The sequence below is a fragment of the Centrocercus urophasianus genome, unplaced genomic scaffold (genome assembly GCF_019232065.1).
Source record: "Centrocercus urophasianus isolate 14NV4802_14NV808 unplaced genomic scaffold, USGS_Curo_1.0 seq_17, whole genome shotgun sequence".
Lineage (NCBI taxonomy): Eukaryota > Metazoa > Chordata > Aves > Galliformes > Phasianidae > Centrocercus > Centrocercus urophasianus.
In genome coordinates, this window is record NW_024884722.1 from 32052717 (window position 1) to 32073897 (window position 21181).

Genomic DNA, 21181 nt, shown 5'->3' on the forward strand with positions numbered 1-21181 from the left:
AAAGTGCATTTCAAGTACAGCATTCTCAGTAAGAAAATAAGATCAGACAGGGTGCTGGACCAACAACAGCTAAGAAACCTCTCATAATTCAAAAAGACCTTCCTTTCCTGGCAATGAACTTAGTCCTTGCTATGGGTGCAAATTGTGGAAGACACACTTTCAGCTGCAATTTCCTCTTGAGATAATTAGACTGTCTGACAAAAACAGACATATGGTGTGGTCTAGCTTTGCTCACATTGCTGTCACTGACTGAAGTAAGAACCCTTGTTCCATATCCATGTCAAAACTTGTAGATAGGTTGCACGGCCTGCTAGATTTTTCCACTAGGTTTACACTCTTCAGCCTGCCTGGCTGTGATGACAACACAACTTGAAGTTAATTCCAAAAATCTATCTTCTGATTTCATGGAGGAGGAAAAAGAAATACCTTTAAGACAACAGCATCATTAAAACATGCAAAGGAATACAGATGGGGAAACTGTAAGGTTTCAAAAATAAAAAGCATATACTTTAAAAGATGATAAATGTTTTAAAGTCCCTATCTATTTACCTGTTTATCCCACATAAGCATTTTTCCCCGCTAATTAATGATACTGTTCCGTTTTTTCCAAATCTGATAATGGTTTTAAACTTACATTCAAAACATCTGAGTTCCTCTATGACAAACATAGAACAACACAACTTCTAGGTAAAAAAGACCTACCTGGCCTTTACAGAAAGGTGTGTGTGCAGCAGAGAAATTTGCACATTCTTGATTAATAAGCAATCCTTTTTAACTGACCTATCTCTATGCTTCTTCAACTTAGGTGTTTTTTGGGTGGTTTTTTTTGAACATTTCTACATTTTCATTTTGAGAACAGCAAAGATGACATCAACATGAACAACAAAAAGCAGAGTCTTCTAAGAGTTAGAAGATAGGCAGCTTTAATGTTATAATCTTTTCCTAGATATATTTAGATATTTAAGGCACAATCTAAAACCTGAAAGACGTTAACTGAAGAACTTCTACTCATATCAACATTATTATAGCCTTGTGACAGCTGCCCTGATGAAAAAGCAATGTGGAACACAACTTAGAAACATGCAGCCAAGTAAAGAAAGCACAACTCAACAAAACTTCTTTAAAACAGTCTCAGTTGGACACAAAAATGCGAGGTGTAAGTATGAAACCACCTCTGCTTACAATATATATAAAACCAGCAATAAAGTGGCATGTGATATTTGTACAAAATAAAGCCTTAAACCATACAACTACAATTTTCACTCCAGAAAACAATCATGTTATTTCCGATGATTAAAGTAAGCTGAAAAATAAACTCTCATTCTTGGACTGTAGAAGGTAACCAAGAATCCTAAGCAGATGGTACATAAGCTTGATTTCTGTGTTTTTTTCATCTAGCAATTCACTTTAAGAGAGACAGCTCATAACATATTTACTTTTGGGGAAAAAGATGCTTTAAAGCAAAACCATGAAAATAGTAGCTGCATTTTCTTCTTTTCTCCTCTCTGTTTTTTTGTTAAATGAAAGCCCAATGTTCCTTTTAGTCATTTCCTCCACACAACTTGAGCAGGATTTTCCGGTAGTCTCCTGAAGTATCACCCTGGAAATAAACCCAGAAAAAGAAGAGTTGAAGGCTTGCATCCTACTTTTTTGGGGACGTGGGAGTTGGAAGGGGAAGGAAGAAAAAAAGTTGTCTTAAATGCCAAGCTACTAACTAAAGGAAAGGAAGACAGGGTTGAAAGAAAGCAGGTGTTCACTTCTTATTGAAAACAACAATGCAACAGCAAAATCTGCTCTTTCCTTTATGGAATGGAAAACATCAATAAGGGAATATATTTCCTTAGGTAACTGAATTTGGTATACAGGGTCAATTGCACATTCTGGAAAAGTTCAGCAAAAACCTTCAGTGAAAAGTTGTCTTTTGGCCAACAAAAGAAAGAAACTACAGAAACAGCAATACAGATTGCTGAACTCCTTTTCCCTGGACTCAGCATGGATTTTTTTCCAAGGAGCAGCAAGGGAAAGTTTACTCTTTGTTATATTTGAATGTTCAAAGTGATGCCCTGGCATTAAGAGATCAAACTCACACCTCAGTCACATAGTATCTGTTCGATTCGAGGGCAGCAAAAACCACAATGAATGTACATGCAAAAGTGTGGAAAAGATTTCATGAACAGCAGCAAACAGGAGGAGAAATAGCTGTTTACAAGGGTGGAAGGGTGGATAGTGATAGAACAAGGGGGAATGGCTTTAAACTGAGACAGGGGAGGTTTAGGTGAGATACTGGGAGGAAGTTTTTCCACACAGAGGGTGGTGAGGCACTGGAACAGGTTGCCCAAGGAGGTTGTGGATGCCCCATCCCTGCAGGCATTCAAGGCCAGGCTGGATGTGGCTCTGGGCAGCCTGGTCTGCTGGTTGGCGACCCTGCACATAGCAAGGGGTTGGAACTGGATGAGCATTGTGGTCCTTTTCAACCCAGGCCATTCCATGATGATATGATCACCATTCAGCTAGCTCTGCTAGATAAATGTCACCTGGTGCTTTTATGACTAAAAAGCATTCCCTGGGAGCTGCTCATTAACTGGACTTGGTTGATGAGGTTTGTCAACCCTTTTCAAAAGGCAGTTTCAGTTAGTGTATTACCCCTGAAAACCATTTTCTGGATAAAAATCTCTAGTGACAAAGAGATGCTTCAAGAATCAGAATAAACCCTACACAAAGTACAATCCGCAAAATATAAAGCACTTTACTTTATTCATGTGCTGAAGCAACTGCTGTGCGCTTATGGACAATGACAGAAGAATTAAGGAGTTACTTTAAAGCTTTTTTCAACTCTACTTCCTCTTACTGCCTCTACAGAAGAGGCAGGGTTCACACCTATGGCCACACTTAGTGAAATGATGAAGTTCTGCCAACTAAATGGGAATTATCTGTTCCTATTCCTGATGTGTAAAATTTCATGTAATACTGTGAGAAGTGCCATATTCATCTAAGAGTTATTGATTTGTAAAAAGCTTCTGCTAGTTGAACCTTGAAGTCATGGCCAAAAAGACAATATAGCTGCTGACAGAATAGCCAAGATTTGCTGGTGCACAAAGTATCCCCCACTATCTTTCTGGGTTTCCTTGTGAGCGCCACTAAGCTGCATCTCCATGTGAAAAACCAGAAGAATGCATAGGAACTTAACAGATTTGGCACCTTCATTACATGGTGAATGAAGCTTCCTAAGTCCCCACAGGCATCCTCAGGCAAATGAATTGGGCAAACTAGTGCTCTAAGACTTACAGTGATATCTGAATAGAGGGATTTGCCATACATCCGCTTGTATTCTGCACGTATGTCCAGAAGGTCAACCTCACTGCGTGACACCATGATTCGAATCAGAGTTCTGTCCTTTGTTCCTGCTCCCTGAAATAAACAATGTCATACATGAATCATGTGTGGAAACTGTGGATGATACAGCATGGATCAAGAGATCATCACCTCACCAAATGCCAGCACTTTACTAGCAAAACCTCACTGCTTTCACTAAGCTTAGTAGGAATGTAGCATATACATTAGTAAATTAAACGTACTGGAAGTGCACTTCAGCTAACCCTCCATACTTAAACCCTATCAACAAGTCCTACACATATAAGTTGTTTTATTAAGGAAAGAAGTCTCCATAATAAAACAAGAAATCAGTGGCATAGTTATATACACTTTATTAAGTGGATCAAGTAAGGTAGGTTTTTCCAGCCTTCCATCATACTAAATCTTAAGTCTTGTGTTCATGGAAAAAATTCATACTTCCAGCTCATTAGTTATCCTTTAATTAGTACCATTAAATCTGTACAAGGTGGTTGAAATATTCACTCCAATGAACAGTAAAATCATTTAAAAACATACGCTACGTTTATGCACCTTGACATAGGCACTTACCTTCATAGCATTCCTCAGCCTCTCAGCAAAGAAAGCTGGTGTGTTCTTGAGGCATTTAACTGCAGAAAAGAAACAGTATAACTGAAGTTACGTATTCCTACCCAAATGAAATCTCACCACCTTTTTTCAAGCTCAGTCCCATGTTTTAATTTCACACAGAAAATACAACACAGTTTCCATCCCTTCAGTTAGTCACTGAAACAAGTTTGTACCCTTTTACCTCTAGCAACCAGACTGTTACCTCTGAAAGTAAAGTAGGTTATGGTGAGGGGATAGGAGGCTTGAAGGAGAACCGAGTTAAGTGTTCCTAGCCTTTCCTGGATTTACAAAATTCCAGGCCTTCCATCTGCAAGGCATGGCAAATTCAAGACCTACTCTAAGTTGGGATGAGTTGCCCTACAATAGGAAGCCACCTATGATAGGAACTGCACCCTTGACTCACAGCTAGATATCCATTTCTTTAGCCACTAAGTTCACAAGGATTCTTGAAAAATCCTTGAAGTGCTTATTTACAAGTGATCATTTTTATTGTTCATTAGAAATCTTAAAGAACAAAACCCAATTCAAATCATTTTTATATTAATCTGTTCATCGCTCACTAGAACTACAATCTTTACACTGATCCTATGTTGGGTAAATAACCATGCAATCTGTGGCAAACTGAACAGAAAACAAACCATAACCAGCTTCTATTTGACAGCACAAGAAGTATCAAAGCAAGACAGAACAAAAGGGATAAACCTAAATACATATTTCACAGCAACACACATTCTATGTAGGAAAAAAGTACTTGTCTGAACAGGAAAATGTAGATGAGAGAGAACACAGTTTAACACACAGTTGTCAGATACATACAACATTTCACAAAGAAATGACAAGTGAAATGCATGTTGCTTGATTGTTGTTAAAGCAACACAATCACACTAAAATGTTGGAAGATGACATTGTAAATTACCAGCTGTACAATCCAGAAAGCTTTAAGAAAAGCAAAATTGAACATTTTCAATTAGAGAACCTTTTTTTTCCTGGAAAACAAGATTAAAAGAACAAATGATGCCAGATACACATAGACATGTATATATATATCTATATATACATACACACACCCCTAAATAAAACAGAAGCTTATTCAACGAAGTTATTTAGTGGATATTAATGAAAATCTATCCTCTAATGGTTGTTGACTTATTTGAAAGTTACAGTCCCAATTCTCCATCTGCATCCAGAAGAAAGACCTGCTACTTGACTGCAAAAGTTCATGAGATCGACTGACTTACTAACTCTGACAGTTAAGTTTCGTTACTGAGCTGGTCTTCTGCAAACAAACAATACTTCAAGTTAGGTTTTCTAACATGAATACTTATTGATATGATAGATTCAGAACCCTGGAAAAGGTCTGCAAATGTAACTCATCAGAGCTAGGCTCAGTCTGGGTCTTAAAAAACACCCATGCCATTAAAAAAAAGGGGGCTACTGTGTCAAGTAGAGTAAGACAAATGGTTATATAGCTCTCATATGCTTAAGACAGAAATGAAAGAATTAAGCTCTACAAAATCATCTTTATTTTGCAAGATTCTGTTAGAAGCTTCCATGAAAGAAAAGCACAGCTTTGTTGCAGTTCAGCCAAATGTTTTCCTCTTATCTTACTCCTAGTGATAAATACCCTTATTTATTTCAATAGGAGTAGAATAAGCTGTGTTTTGTTGCTGTAGTTTGTTTGTTTCTCATTTCCTCATAGGTACATCCCTTTCCTTATCACTACCATAACTTAAAAAAAAAAAAAAACAACCTCAAACAAAACCAACAAAAAAAGCAAAATTTAAAGAAGCACAAATAGATAACACAGTAAATACAATACACAGAAAATAAATGCAAATGTAAAGAAGTATCTTCATCTACGAGACAGAGACAAAACAAAAGAAAAAGAGCTGTGTGACTTTGTTTAGAATAAACCACCCTAAACAGAACTGCTGCACAAGGTCTCAAGAGCTTGTCATAGCCCTTAGTGGAAACCAATGACTGGCTACCTTACAAAGGACAGAGGGGCAATCTGAGGTAGAGCTTTGCCCTTCGTAAGTACCAGAAACACTTACGAACAAAGATGCAAAGGAAACAGAGGAACCATATTTAAGTTTTCTCTCTAATAAAAACAAGTCAGAGGTAAATAATTTTAATGCATTTTCCTTTATTTCCAAAGCTGTCTCAGATATTCCATTCTCACAGTGGCTGGTAGAACATTTAATCACTTAAAATGAAGTCAAGTTAATAATTCTCTCTCCCCATTTTAACATTGAAAATTTAACACGTGAGATTTAAATTAAGCAGCTTGCCCAAAGCAGAAGCCTCATCAGCCACTGAGGAGAATTAAGGCCTGCTTTCCACAGATGGCACATACCTACTGCCAGCATGCCTTTTTCCAGGTCTCCAGACATTTCACGACAGATGCTTTTTTCTATGTCCCGGTTACACATCCTCTGGTACTCACTGAAAACTGTCAAGAGAAGAAAGGTTCCAGGAATCAGTCTCACAAAGAGATGGCACTGGTGCATGGTGTATTGCTTTACTGTGAAAGCAATTCTCAACTTGGTACTTCAGCACGCTCATAGACGTTCTGAAATCTCGAAGATCATTTTAAACATTCTGTTCCATTTAAACGTCACTGTGCTCCTCCTAGCTTATCTAGTTCTGTGCTTATTTTTGAAGGGCTCTATAGCAAGATATCCCTGTAAGGGGAAGAGTTGAATTTCTCCTAGGAAAGCTTTGTGTGTCAGTAAAATTGAGAAAACACTCAGCTGCCCTCACCACTCCAGATTAAGCTAACACACCAGCAAGACAAAGGGGAAGAAGGACTGCTAAGTGTCTTGCATACACAAAAGGATGCAAAAATCGAACTAATTCTAATTTCCCAATCCTTTTATCAGAGTAAAATTTGAACTAATATGACCTCTACCAGCTCTGACATTTAAGAGAGATGATCATAATGCACAGCTCCTGCATACCCTTTTCTTCAACAGAATTCACCTCGCTTTCCCGAGTTATCATTACTCCCATTTTACTGATGGCAAAACACAGGCAGAGGGCAGTGTTGTACATTTCTATCATTACAAACAACAGAATCAATGTAATGTTTATGTAGAGGTTCGGGTACCATTACCTGCTCTGAGGTGGGCCCTGCTTCTCGCACACAGAATGGCATTGAATTTGGATTCATCAGTTCCTAGACGATTCTCACCAGCTGCATATAGCTCCTAAACTCAGAAGAGAATGCACACATTATCAATCAGAAAAGCCATCAGGATGAAAAAACGAGTTACAAATCGCTTTCCTTACAGCCTCTCTTCCTTTACAAAAATTTCTTGGTTTAAGAACCACTGGAAAACAGGATCAGGCAATAAATAGTAACTAATCCCAAAACTTGTTTAAAATGTATGAGCTCTGAATTACCCAAGGAAAAAAAAACATTTTAAAAGTAGCTGAAAACTACTCTTCCTAGGAGCACTTGAGTCAACCTTTATTTCTGTACCTCTAGGCATGTTTTGAGACACTCATATCTCTTATTGCAAACCGTGTTGAAAGCTAACTGCATTACTATTTGCGTGACAGTATATTCCTGAAATGATCCATGGCTTTGTTTGCTGTGTGGTGAAACAGAACACACAAAAAAGTAACAGGTGCAAAAGTTATTAGGTTCAACTGCCTTACTTGATGCAAAAAGACAGAGCTCCTGAAATGACTAGCAGCAGCACAACGGAATGACACACCAAGCTTGGAAAAGCAAGAGATTTAAAAAGCAAAGCAAACCCAACCAATCAAACAGGAAGTGGGGCTTCATTCCCTAGAGCCTTCACTCTGAAATGGAGCCACAAGGCTCTAATGCTCTTACACACCTTCATAACCCTTCCACCTACTGAAACACAAGCACTACTACAGAAAAAGTCGCAGCATATCCAAAACTAAGTCAAAGAGACCACATGTCAGTATACTGAACTGGCCATACTTACAAATAATGAACATTTCTTACTGACCTGTACATCTTTTTGGACAAGAGACATGTCAACATTTGTACTTTCATCTCTGTTTCCCTGGAAGAATTTGAAGATACAGAAGTTTTGCTGGTGGGCTTTTTTTTTTTTAAAAAAAAAACAAAAACAAAAACAAACAACAACAGACATTACACACTGCATGGAAGTACCTGAGCAAGTGAAATTAAAAGCCTCTGAAAGTGTCCAGATGTGTCACTTCTTATTGCATCCTCCAGTGTTTTCTTAAATTCTGTAAAGGAGACACAACGATGAGTACTCATACACCTCTGCTCATTTTCCAAATTAATGTCAGTCGATGAAAAAAAAGTAACAAATCTAACCTGCTTTATAGACCCTGTTGAGTTCCTGAATATGCTCATTACTGCGAGAAGCTAAGATTTCAATGAGACAATTTTCATCTGTGCCAATGCCCTAAAAAAAACAAACAAACAAACAAAAAAAACAAAAAAAAAACCACCAAATCAAAAAAACCTCACAACAGAAGAGAAAACACTTTCCTACCAGCTCATATGGAAATAATGTAAAAAAGAATTAAGGAAGAATACACATACAGAGAGAATAAATACAATTCAGAGTGGTACACTGACACAGAAAAACCAAAAGCTTGTAGTTTGAATTTTGCATGCAACACATTTCCAAGACACAGAATGGTCAGCATTGGCTAAGAGTACACTTTACAGGTGGAGAAACGTACACAAAACCAAAAGGTACATCCTGCTCCAAATCTTAATTAAATTAGGTTTTAGAACTATTTTTGAGTGCTGAGCATAAAGTCACTGGAAATTCTGAGCTGAGAAGTGCTGTCAGCTCCACACTGGCTGAGAAGAGTGTTACCACAGTGGCTTACTCAAGACTATGCAATAAATCAAGTGCAAAGTTCAAGAGAACTGTGCCTCTGACATTTTTTCCATTTATTAATAAATCTTTTTACAACGCAAGCCTATTAAATGCTCTTTTCATTAGTTATTTATCTAACAATTAATAAGAACTCTCAGTTTTACTATCATAAACCTCCACAAAACGGAATGAGGAGTGGGCTGAATATCTGAATGGAGAGTATACCTGAATACAGAGCTTAAAATTACTGCCACAAATTTGATCAGCTCAAATATTCCCCTCAATATATTCCCTCAAATATTCCCAATTATGAAGCTGTTTATCCTACACATACCTTTACAGCTTCCTTGATTTCATAAGCATCAAACATGATGGGTGTCTTCATCATTGCTAAGATTGTCTTCTCAAAGTTACCTGATAGTTCAGATTTGAGATCCTTGATCAAATCCTAAAGAGAATTAAAAAGAGGTGATGAATATAAACAAATTCTGGACTTCAATTAAAATTCCTTATGTGCAAGCATCAGTAATGTATCATCAAAGTAAAGTTCCTCTACTTAACAACATTAAACAGCAAAAACTAACATACATATTATATAATTAAGGTCAAATTAAATAGATTGTACTGAAGGGCCAAAGTACCTAAGAGACAAACTGCTCCATGTAAGTCATCAGAAATACTGTACTGAAATCAAGAGTAGATAAGAAGGCTACAGACTTATGAATCATCTTCCCCTTAAGCAACCTCTCATCTTCTTTCCCAACATTAAGTCTCCTGATTTTCAATTAAGTCATGCAGCTGATACAACAGAGGGAAGGGATGCCATCCAAAGGGACCTTGACATGCTTAACATAATCAAGTTCAACAAGACCAAGTGAAAGATGTCCACAGACTGGGAGAAGAATTCATTGAGAGCAGCCCTGTAGAGAAGGACTTGGGAATCCTGATGGACAAAAAGCTGGACACAAGCCTGTAATGCGTGCTTGCAGCCTGGAATGCCACAGGTATTCTGAGCTGCACCAAAAGAAGAGTAGCCAGCAAGGAGAGGGAGGTGATTGTCCCCGTCTGCTCTGCCCTTGTGAGGCCCCATCTGGAGTAGTGTGTCCAGCCCTGGGGCCCCCAGTACAAGAAAGACATGCAGGTGTTGCATAGGTCCAGATATGGGCCATGAAGATGTTCAGACAGATGGAGTACTCCTCCAGTAAAGTATGGCAGAGGGAGCTGGGTCTGTTCAACCTGGAGAACAGAAAGCTCCAAGTAGAACCCCTTGTTGTCTTCTAGTACTTGAAGGGAGCTTATAAAAGGAAGGAAGACTGACTCATAGTGATAGGACAAAGAAATGGTTTTAATTAAATAAAAAGACTTAGATTAGATGTGAAGAAGCAATTTTTCACTGAGAGAGGTGAGGCTCTGGAACATGCTGCCCACTGAGATTGTGGATCCGCCATCCTTGGAGACATCCAACACCAGACTGGATGGGGGCCTGGGCAACCTGGTCTAGTGCCTGATTTAGTGGCTGACAACCCTGCCTGCCGCACGGAGTCAAGGGTTGGAACTGCATGATCTCTAAGGTCCCTTCTACTTAGGCCCTTATTCTTCTTCTCTCGTGATGTATTTACCTTTCCATAAGCTGTCTTGAAGGAAAGCATGATCTGCTGTCGCTGCTTGTTTGAGCGACTTCCAAGGCAATCTATTATAGCCTGCTCATTGGTTCCTGTAAGTGCACACAAACACCACAGAATGAGATGCCTGTCACATGAGGATTCAGCTTTTGGTTTCCATTAGACTATACTTCTGCCAAGCCCAACACACATGCTTCTAACTCATCTGCTGCATCTCCTCTTGCATATTCACCATAGATCACCCAAGTCTTGTCAAAACCAATCAAAAATACACTGAGAATACAACAAAAACCAGAAAGAAAACTAACCAAAAACAACACCCCACAAGAACTAGCAAATGCCAAATTCACCATGTTGTTTTCATCTACATTCACTGCCATTAATTCCTCTGATTACCAAGTACAAGAGTGTGTGAACCAGCCTACACAATAACCATGTTAACAACAGCGTAAGGCAGTACTGAACCAAAGCTGCAATTCTACTTGAGTTAAATATCAAATCCACAGACTGCTCACCCAATCCCTTCATGGCCTTCCTCAAGACTTCTGCATCCTTCATAGGGTCAAATCCTGATGCATCAGTGATTGTGCCTCTGTTTCCATACTAAAATCATAAAAGTTTAACTGTATATTAGCATTAATAGGAAAAAAACTACTTTTTCATTAAGAAGCAGACAACATAACCTTAAATGTTTGTTTCTATACCTGTATTATGCTAAAATGCACAGTCAATTAAGGTTTGATTAAACTGTATATATAAATGTAAATACTTTGTTTGAAAAACAGAATTAATTGAATTTTAATTTATGTCTCACATTTCTTCTCTGATAATGCAGTATAATAGCATATATTTGAAGTCATAGATGCCTACATTGCTTCTATCTCCTGCTTTGTTCAAAATTCTCCTTGTGACTCCCTTTTCATTTTTAGACACACAAAGAAAAATGTAGAAAAACACATGCGGTCACATTTCAAAACCAAAGCACTGAATGCTCTTACTGCTCCAGGAGAGACTGCAGGCCCTGTAGGTCCTGGATAAGATGGATTCACAGCCGGGACTGGTGGATAACTTGGCATGGGTTGCTGCCCTGGGTAAGGTGCTGGTGGTTGTCCAGGTAATCCCATAGGCTGCTGATTAGGAGGCAGTGTGGGCTGGCCTGGTACGTTTCCTCCAGGTGGAGGATACCCCCCATAAGAGGGCTGCTGTCCTGATGGAGGCTGTCCAAAGCCACCTGGAGGTACTGGTGGATAACCCCCAGGTACTGAAGGATATATGCCTTGTGGTACATTTGACCCTCCAAACGTCCCTGCCATATTGGATGCCTGCAATGACAGCCAAAAAATGAAGAAAGAAAGTGTACAATTAGCTCAATTTCAATAGCATTATTAACACAATGTGTTCACCTCTCCACACACCCCCCAGAAACACAAAGCCATTTCTTCTCTGCACGGCCATGTTAACATGACTATGGCATTATTCACATGGAAGTATTTACTGCAAGCAAACCCTGGGTGTTTAACAAATGCATGCATTAGAAGTTTAAAGCAGCAAGAGTTAAGACTGCATTAGGAAAGACATCTGCATAAATTGCCATGTTGATATTGTTTGTGGAGTTAATTAACATCTTTCCCTTATAAAAAAGACCAGAAGAATTGACATTTGATGACTGCAATGTTCCCAGAAACCAATCGCTGAGGATATTGCTATGAGCACTGTAGGTAATTTTGTTGCTCATTCTGACAGCTGAACTCATTTAATTGCTACCTAAGTTATTGATGATGCAAACTTCTTAGCATGCTGTGTTTTATAGCACATTTCTGGAGCCTAAATAGTTAGAAATACAAATCATTTACACCCTAAGCAAAAAAAAAAAAAAAGTCACAGAAAATGTCTGCATTTCTTCAGTCAGTGTAAAGGGTTTTACTGCCAGTTGTTAAATATTAGCAGAGCTGATCCTATGCTTTCTTCATACATTAATCACTTGCCTCAATTACAGAACCTTGCTCCTTTTTCAACTGGGAAAAAAAGCAGGTAATAAGCTAAACCTGAGCTGTGTTTGCCAATATGAATGTATTAACAATGGACAGTCAGTATTAATCACATGTGCCCCTACTCCTCTGCATGGCAAAGTCAAGTTTTATGTCCTTGGCTTGCGAAGTTAGGCTCTTCAGTCAAACTTTATCGACAGGTTCTGCCTTTCTAACACAAGGCATACTTTGTGGTAATCATTTACTTCAAGAGATGATACTGAATGATCAGCATTTAAACAAAGGTTAGACAAAGGCACAAAATAAACCTGCTGTAAACGATTGGTCTATAGTACCAGAACCACAACTTTGCACTTAAGGAAGTCAAGATACATAGAAAGCAAGCAGACTCACCATTCCAGCCATGTAGCCTGGGTTGAACTGATTGGCATAGCCAGCCATATTTTCTAGACCAATAGGAGGTGGATTTGAAGGTGGATAGGCAGCACCACCCCAAGGACTGCCACCTGCAATCAAACACATCTGTACTGAAACAAGACACTGCACCTTTTAAAGCCTCTTTATCAGCCTAGATAAAACAACAACATCAACTCCCATCTGAATTTAGCAAGAAACCACAGAAAGCCTCCATGCCCAGAAAGCCCTACAGACTCATGCTTCATTTATTCCACCTTTCCACTTGTTAGGACCATTGGTCACTTAACAGTTATAATTCATCTGACTGACTTACCTGGGGGTGGTGGTGGTGGATATCCACCTGCTGGGGGATAGCCTGGGTAACTCATTGCAAAGACCTGAAAAGCAGATGTGATACAGTCATTTTCTGCAGCACTTTGCTAATTATACCACATGAAATTAATAGGCACTACGTTTGCAGTAGGCAGTCAATAAAAATTAGATAAAAACCAAATAAGTTGCAGAGGCTTTTTTGGGGAAAGCACTTCCCACTTCTTTTTTTGGACCAGTAAATATATTCAGATATTTAACCAGCTATACAGTCAGATCTTACTCATTTCAGTTAATATTTACTCCTCATTTTGTCTATTATGTTGTTAAGGATGCATCACTCACAAACACGTTACTGCATTACTGAAGCATCACCAAGTTAGCAACCTACACATAACAGTTCTGTTATCAAAAGTAGAAACATCAATTGACAACCAAGCTGCACTTTGGAATGACTAATTTTATGAGAGGCGTGGAGGAGAAGATTGAGATGGAGACATCTGCAGAAGCACAAGAGTATTAAGCTGAAAGGACACACTTCATGCTGACAGCATTGTCATAGAGGGCGTACCAAAAGGAGATCACTAACTGGATCTCTACAAGTTGATAGCACTTCTGTCAGAACATGCAGAAATGTACGAGGCCATTACTATCCAAAATAGAGGTGGAGTGTTAAGAAGTGCCACTGCTTGGTGATTGGCTCTGCATGGTCAGTAACTGCACTGTGCATCACTTGTTTTGTCTATTCCTTTATACTTCTTAGCCTCCTCCTTTGATCAAATTAAAAGGTTTCTCCTTCTCTTTCCCACTAGATATAAGCATCTGTATTTCAACCACCTCCCACCACACTGAGTACAATCACTTAAATCTGCTTTCGATAGCAGGCTATGGTACACGCCACACAAGTGTATAATCAGGAGTTAAGTTTGCTACAAAACTGGACATTAAAGCACACATTTTTGCTCCTTGGGGGCAGTTGTCAGAACTACCATCATCCCAGCAAAACCCTGCCAGAAATTTGTACAGATACTGAGTTAAGGCTACCCTGAAATGCTATCTTATGAATGGTGGTTTCACACTCAAAAGAAGAGGGGGGAATTGTGATGAATAAAGCTCATGGGCAGAGACAAAGGCAGGAAGGTCCCTCACCAGTTACCATCACAGGCAAATCAGACTCAGCATACAGAGTTTAATAATTCATTACCTACAGATGAGAGCAGTAAGAAACTAAAAAGCTACTTGAACCCACCTTCCTCCTATCCATCCTCTTGTACATTGTGCCCCTCAGTAGTGCAGGGGGATGGGGGCTGCATTCAGTCCCTAATGCTGTCTCCACTGCTCCTCCATGTTCACTCTGCCCCTGCTCCACATGGGGTCTTTACCTAAGCTCACCCCACGTGGGCTTACCAAAGATTACAGCTATTAAGGCACTGTTCCAACACGGCTTCATACCATGGGTCCATCCATCTGGAGCAGGCCGATGCAGCACAGGGCCCCACAGGCACCAGTGCCCCCAGGCCACGGCTAGCAAAAAGCTTTGTATCCTTGCTATGTTATTAATTTACTTGGTGTAATAAAATCTGACCTATTCAAGGATCATAGTAGGCCGAGATTCTGCTGCCTTTCCCCCCAGCAGCTCCTGAACTAAGCAGAGCAGGCAGGTGCCTCTTTTCTGACTACACAAACCTCTGAAGCACACAAACACCACAAAAGACAAAGAAGAAAACAAACAATCCTAAACACTTAACAAAGGTATTCCACTTTAATGCCTAGTCCAATGCATTTCCACTGCTTATAAGGTGATGTAACTTGCTATAATGAGAAAAAAGAGTGTAAACATAGACATGGTAGTAAAATAAGCAAAAAGTTACTACTCATATCACTAACAAAAAAAAAACAAAAACAAACAAAAACAAGCAACCAAAACAAAACCACAACCCAAAACTAAAAGGCACACAGCCAAGTCAGATTCCTAAAAGCATACTTATTAGTCACAATATCTGTATCTTGGACATCCCAATTACTGCAGCATTGAAACCCCCCCACCCACACACACTTTATGAGTAATCATGGGGGATTGCTCGCCTGGTTTTATATATCATGTATACATACAATAATGACAACAAGATGCTTTTCAGTACAGCCCTAGGTAAAATTTAAACACAGGAAGGCTTTCTTTTTGTGGTGAAGGGCAGAGAAGAATGGGAGCTTTTTGTCCTAGAAGGGTTGCTTGTATGCTTTTAATCCTATGTGGAATGTTCCCTTCTGATAAAAAAAATAATAAATAATGAAAAGAGTCTTTCAGCAATTAAAGCTGAGATTGACAACTAATGGCAAACTTCATTAGCAATCTGAAAAAAATGTTGCTATATATAAAGAAGTTCCACTTGCTTCTTTTGAATGCTTGTTATTTATCCAAGCCTTTTCACAGGGAATTTCTTCCACATTGGTTCAATTCCAGGCAAACCAGATTCACAAACACAGCAACTTCTCATGCTCAGAAACCTCCACCATCACCACTTCATCAAGCCCTGTTGGCCATTTCTCTAACTCAGCAAATATTTACCCTTCTACATTCAATCCCTCAACCACTCCCACAACCTCATCTCTTTCTCATCTTCCAAGCCCACCTCCCCAACTTTTATTCTGCTACATCTTCATAAAGCTGTAAGAGGGACACTTGCTTGCTGACAATAAAAGGCCACAGAGGAGAGGATACAGGAGTCCACCACCCTGATATACAAATACTGTGTGGGAGGATACAGGAACACTGAGGTCTGTGTTTGCTCAGCCATAAAAGCAGCAGTGCGTGAGAGGGAAAAAAAAAAGCAAACAGAAACAGGGAGTGCCCTGAATTAAATATAGAACAGACACTGCTAAGGTCCTCTCCTCAGCCTCAGTGCTCACCCTTGAGGTAACTCCTAAAAGCTTGAAAAGACAACCCTGCACTTTGTTTAGCGGCTGCTGCTCAGTATTTAGCCTCCAACAATACCACATTCCAATAATCTGAAGGCAAAAATTATGAAAATATCACAACCTTTGTCTGTTCTAAGTTTTTAAGCATGACTGCTTTCCAGGGAACACTAAATCAAGTTAACTCCTTGGCCTTCTCCTCTTCCAGGTGAATTGCTAGGATGCAGTAATAAAATGCTGCCTAAAGCTATACATTACACAACTCCTCTCTGCAGAAAGCAGAGCCTGCTCCAAGACTGCTGATTTCACCAGAGATCAGAACAGCATTTGTCTCCTTACAGTATGCTGCAGATTTTCATCACAGCTCAGCTGTGCTCTTGCAAGACAAGGACAAGTCGCAGTCAGCATCATATCAGCTACCTGCTGTTGTACCAGTGTAAGCAAGATTTATTTTTGACTTACTTAGCCCAATGCAGCATAGAAGTTGCTCTCTCCTTTGCCAGGTATAACATTCTACACCCTGTGAAACAAAGAGCCCTGCAATTGGTTTTCTTTAAAGCCTTCTGCCTGTGACTCCTTGACTAGCCTTCATAAGCTGTTAAAACAAATGAGATTAACAGCATCTGTTCCCCTTCCAACAACAGTCGATGTAGCGGAGTTCACATCAGCCAAAACTCAAGGAAAGGAAAAAACAGAAAAATGAGAAGCGTATAACTGACAAACATACTCAAGACAACAAAGCCCAAAGAAAATGACAAAGCTGTACAGGCTCTTGAGGTCCAGGTACAGTAATGATAGTTTCAGGACATCAGCTTTATTCTGGCCTCCATCTCTGTCCTAAATCAAGTTCTTCATTCTGTAGCACTTCCTTCAAATGCTCTCTCTGCAAGACTTACCATGCAGTGAGTCCAATCATGTACAAAATAAAGAATGAGGTTCTATTATGGAGTCATCATCTGCCATATAAAATCACTTGTTGCAAGAACAGCCAGCCTATAAATAGCCCAAATGATGTTCTCAGCTGACTAATGCCTCAAGGATTTATATCAACCTATTTTAAGTTCTGCCATAAAAGACAAATTTCTGCATCCTCTGTGAAAAGCAGAACAGGTAAACAGTAATAATCCATTTCACAAAGCACCCTCTGTGGGGAATCCTACACAACTGAAGTGACAGTGCAGCACTCAGTACACCATAGAAATTACCAGAAAAACATCCAGCTGCTCATCTCCTGCCACCCATCTGCAACCAGCTGCTGTAGTGGGACAGACCCTGTTACAGCAGCCTGCTGCTCCCTGCTCACAGCCTTCAAGGCAACAGGAACTGAAGTTTTCCATTTTGCCTTCTGCCAATGCTTCCTACATGTACCTCTGCCCAGGCTGCAAATGAAGCCAAACAACAACACAGAGTTCTAAAGGGGATAACTCCATAAAGAGAAGGGTGCGTATCAGAGCTACAAGAACCTTTGTTAACAGCAGCACAGACAGGAGTCCTGTGCTGCATACCAAGTGTCCATGCAATGCCCCAGGCTGCTGGCTGTAGGACTCCACAGTGGGAAAGCAGAAAAATACAAGTTGGCAAACGCTTCATGTTTTTCTCAAAGGTGACCACTGTTACACTTTCTAGGCATTCAAAACTTACAGCTGTCCAGAAATGCTGGGAAACTCACCATTCAGTGTAATAAACCAGAAAGGTGAGTATTTCACAACAGCCATAGAAGTGAAGTTAAAGAAAGCAAGACCATGGTCATCAAGTCTGTGTGGAATCAGCCAACTTAAGCACTTACAGCTTCATAACATACATTTATCCCAGCTAACAGAAAACTATTTTCAAACCACGGCCCAAGGCAAACAGTAAGAAGTTACATGGAGTACAGGTGCCCTGTTTATACAACATAACCCATTTCCCAAGCATAAAGTTGCTCTCTCCAGCAATAATAAAAAAGGGGTATTGGCACTGTCTTCTTCAGGCAACTTAAGCATCCACGTTCAAGGAACTTGCCAGAGCTAAGTTAGATCTCCAGCATCCTTTTTTAACCACTACATTTGCCAACGGCTTTATGAAAGTGGATTAGGGAACTAACTTAATTACTGTGAACATCTCTTCATGCAGGTATTGGCTGAATATACAAACAATCATATATCAGATATACTTAAATGCTGTAAGAACTAGCATCAACTGAGGCCTTGTGAGAATCTCAAGCTAATTTGGATTTTTAACATGGCTTTAATTTTGTTGGCCATTTTTAAGGCTCTCAGAAGCTGGGACCCAAATGTCTGTAGAGGTCCACCCCCCCACCATGGGCCAGAGCCTACTTCCACCAAAAGCCAAGACAAAGTCTGAACAGAGCTACAGAGCGGTGACACTTTCCAAGCACGCTCAAAAGAGTTCACCGTGCAGTAGAGGAACAAGGCTTGCTCAAATAGCCTATGCACAAAGATCAGGAAGCAATGCCTGGGCAGGCCTCCTGTCTGCTTCTTCGTTCTTAGAAAAGATGCTGGTAATGATTAGACAGCACAAAGACATTGCTCCATAGTATGGGCAGCCACGTAGTGGGGATTTTTTGTTTCTGAAAATAGACTGAAAGGATTGTGTTCCTATGATGCAATGATTAGCACTGGCCCAGGCTCACATCTGGGACAGGTGAGCAGTACAGGCTCAGCTTCACACACTTCACACAAACCAGCTCATAAGCACAGGCAGGACAGACTGCCTGCTTAGCACAAGCACTTCATAGAAGTGACTTCTGAAACCATCTCAGCATGTCTCCACTCTGTCCCACTCAATATTTGTCCCAAATTCCTACCTATATCTACCTTCCTATATCTACAAGATCTTGTAGCCAATTGATAAAACCTAGAGCAAACTGCAAGCAACAACAGAACAGGTACAATGAAAATATTTGGTTTACTTATCTACTACCCACAGGAGGAACTGCATTACCTTCTCACCACCCAGGGAACTGCCTGAGGGAAGTTCCACAGGATCTACAGACACAGTACCATCTGTGTTGCATAGGGTGAGGACAAAACATTCCTATCCTGACAGCCCCCACTTGCCTCTGAGCACCCTGGGGACATCAAATTTGTACCTTCTCCCCACCTAAATTTGGATCTTTCAAATGGACTGTACAAACAAAGCTGCTGTCCAATGAGTAGCAGTAGGAAAGGGACCACCTCTGCTTCGCCACACAGCAACAGCGATCCTCTGACTTTAGCATAAAAAAAACAGAAGGCCACATGTTTACAAAACATTCTTTTGCTGCCTTCTACAAAAGCAACCCAAAGAAAGTTTCCACATCCAGCTAACCAGCCTCCTTCCCACCCCCTCCATGAGCTCATACCATACAAACCAAAGTTTGTATATCCAACAAGAATCTACATTACAAAGGGCAATATAATTGTAAGCACTAGAAACAAACACCAAAGAAACATCATTGATCTTGGTACCTAGCTGCATACTTCACTCAAGGTAAACCTTTAACTACAATTTGAAGCTGTCATACACATTTCACACACATTTCTATGGGTGACTGCACAGACCCTTGGCAAAATACAAGTGAAAGTATCGATTTATTCAAAGCCCTGCTATTCCTGTCACCATCACTAAAGCATCCACTTTCACCTTACTTCCTTACCCCTATCACACAGCACCAGCTCTGATCAATGCAGTGTTACTGCACAGACCCTCTGGACGCTACACCTTGTGCTAAAGGTCTAGTAAGCACCATCAGTTGTAGGCTTTGAAGCAGAGCAGCTCCTCAACTCGTCTTTATCTTACAGAGCATAGTACGTATTTTGAGCTTCCTAATATTACAGTCTAATATATATAAGATATATATAATAATATATATATATAATATATATAAGTATATATATATATTTAGGCATCAAGTTGACTATACTGGCAATACAGCACTATCCAATATCTTCTTTTTGAGCAGAGATACGCTTCTGCTCTGTCTCACAGACGATTAAGTGGTAACAGGAGTTTAACAGCTTCCGTTCTAACACTAAGAACACACAGGGCCAGAAAAAGGGAAGTGCGTTGCAAGCAGCCTGCGGGAAGCTGGCTTAAAAAAAAAAAGTAAAATAAAGCACATAACAACTGTTCTCACAAGTGCCACCTTAATTTCCTCCTCACCACGCACAACAAAACCAGAAGCTCAATACGCACCGAGGGCACCGTAAAGCACACAAGCGCGACTTCGAGAACGAAACCAGCAGCCAGGCAGCGGCCGGCGCTCAGCGCCCCGTGCGCACCGCCACCCCCGACCCCGTCTCACACGGACGCTCCCCCCCCCCGCCGCCCCCAGCCCGCGGCCGCTCCTACCGCGTTCCGCTGCCGCTCGGTCGCGCTGCGAGGCGGTGACAGAGCACGGCGGGAGGTGGCACCTTGACAGCCCCGCCCGCCCACCCCGCAGCCGACGCCGGGCGGGGCTCCTTCAGTTCCGAGCCGCGGCCATTCTTACGGCGCGCCGCTCCGACCGCTCAGCGTGGGGTGCGCAGGGGTACAGCTACAGAGCTGCCAGCACGTCTTCCAGCCTTCATTTCAGGAGGGCTAGCTCGCGGTGTTTATGACGTGAAACGTTCACTGGGGAACCCCGGCAGCTTCTGACTCGAGAACAAGGTCGTGAGATCCAGCAAACAGGCGTAACGAAAAGCTGCTTCCAGTGGAAAGTCTGCTTCATAGAAACCGCCCGGCTCCACCCGTCACACAGCACGCACGTCCCCTCCCGGCGGGCCGTGCGACCGAGAGGCTGCCAGACCCAGCGGAGGAAGCCGGTCTCCCCTCGTCCTGGGCACAAGGAGAAGGTGGCTACTTCGGAGAGGAATTGCTCAGGCATTTCTGACAGTAAACACTCCTATCTCAGCACTCACAGCACGCTGTAACAGGCTGACCCGCTTCACTCTAAAGACTGTCAGCGTTCACTCGCCTTAGAAAATGGTGAAAGACAGTTACACAATCGGAAATTTGACTAGCTACTCAAATATACTCTTCGCCCGTACACTGACTCAAAATTGGAAACACCACAGACTTCACAGGCCAGCTCTTAAACCTTCTAAGATCCCTTCCTATTACCAGCCCTTCACCTGCTTTGGAAAGCATCACAGAACAGAACCGAACTGTA

At 40.8% G+C, this 21181-nt stretch overlaps 1 protein-coding gene across 2 annotated transcripts; it reads right to left on the reverse strand.

Annotated features, from left to right (window-relative positions):
- Positions 1–906: 906 nt before the first annotated feature.
- ANXA11 (annexin A11) lies at positions 907–20431 on the reverse strand. Of its 2 annotated transcripts, none has more exons than XM_042818313.1 (15): positions 20383–20431; positions 13142–13205; positions 12805–12917; positions 11422–11745; positions 10939–11026; positions 10421–10515; positions 9136–9249; positions 8285–8375; positions 8114–8193; positions 7947–8003; positions 7076–7169; positions 6317–6412; positions 3922–3980; positions 3286–3408; positions 907–1600 (listed from the first exon to the last, which is right to left on the reverse strand). In XM_042818313.1, exons 2-15 carry the CDS (start codon positions 13194–13196, stop codon positions 1541–1543), a joined length of 1449 nt encoding a protein of 482 aa, XP_042674247.1. In that variant the 5' UTR covers positions 13197–13205; positions 20383–20431; the 3' UTR covers positions 907–1540. The 2 variants fall into 2 exon arrangements, with proteins under 2 accessions (XP_042674247.1, XP_042674248.1); XM_042818314.1 differs by lacking the exon at positions 20383–20431 and adding an exon at positions 20227–20246.
- Between the last annotated feature and the right edge of the window lie 750 nt (positions 20432–21181).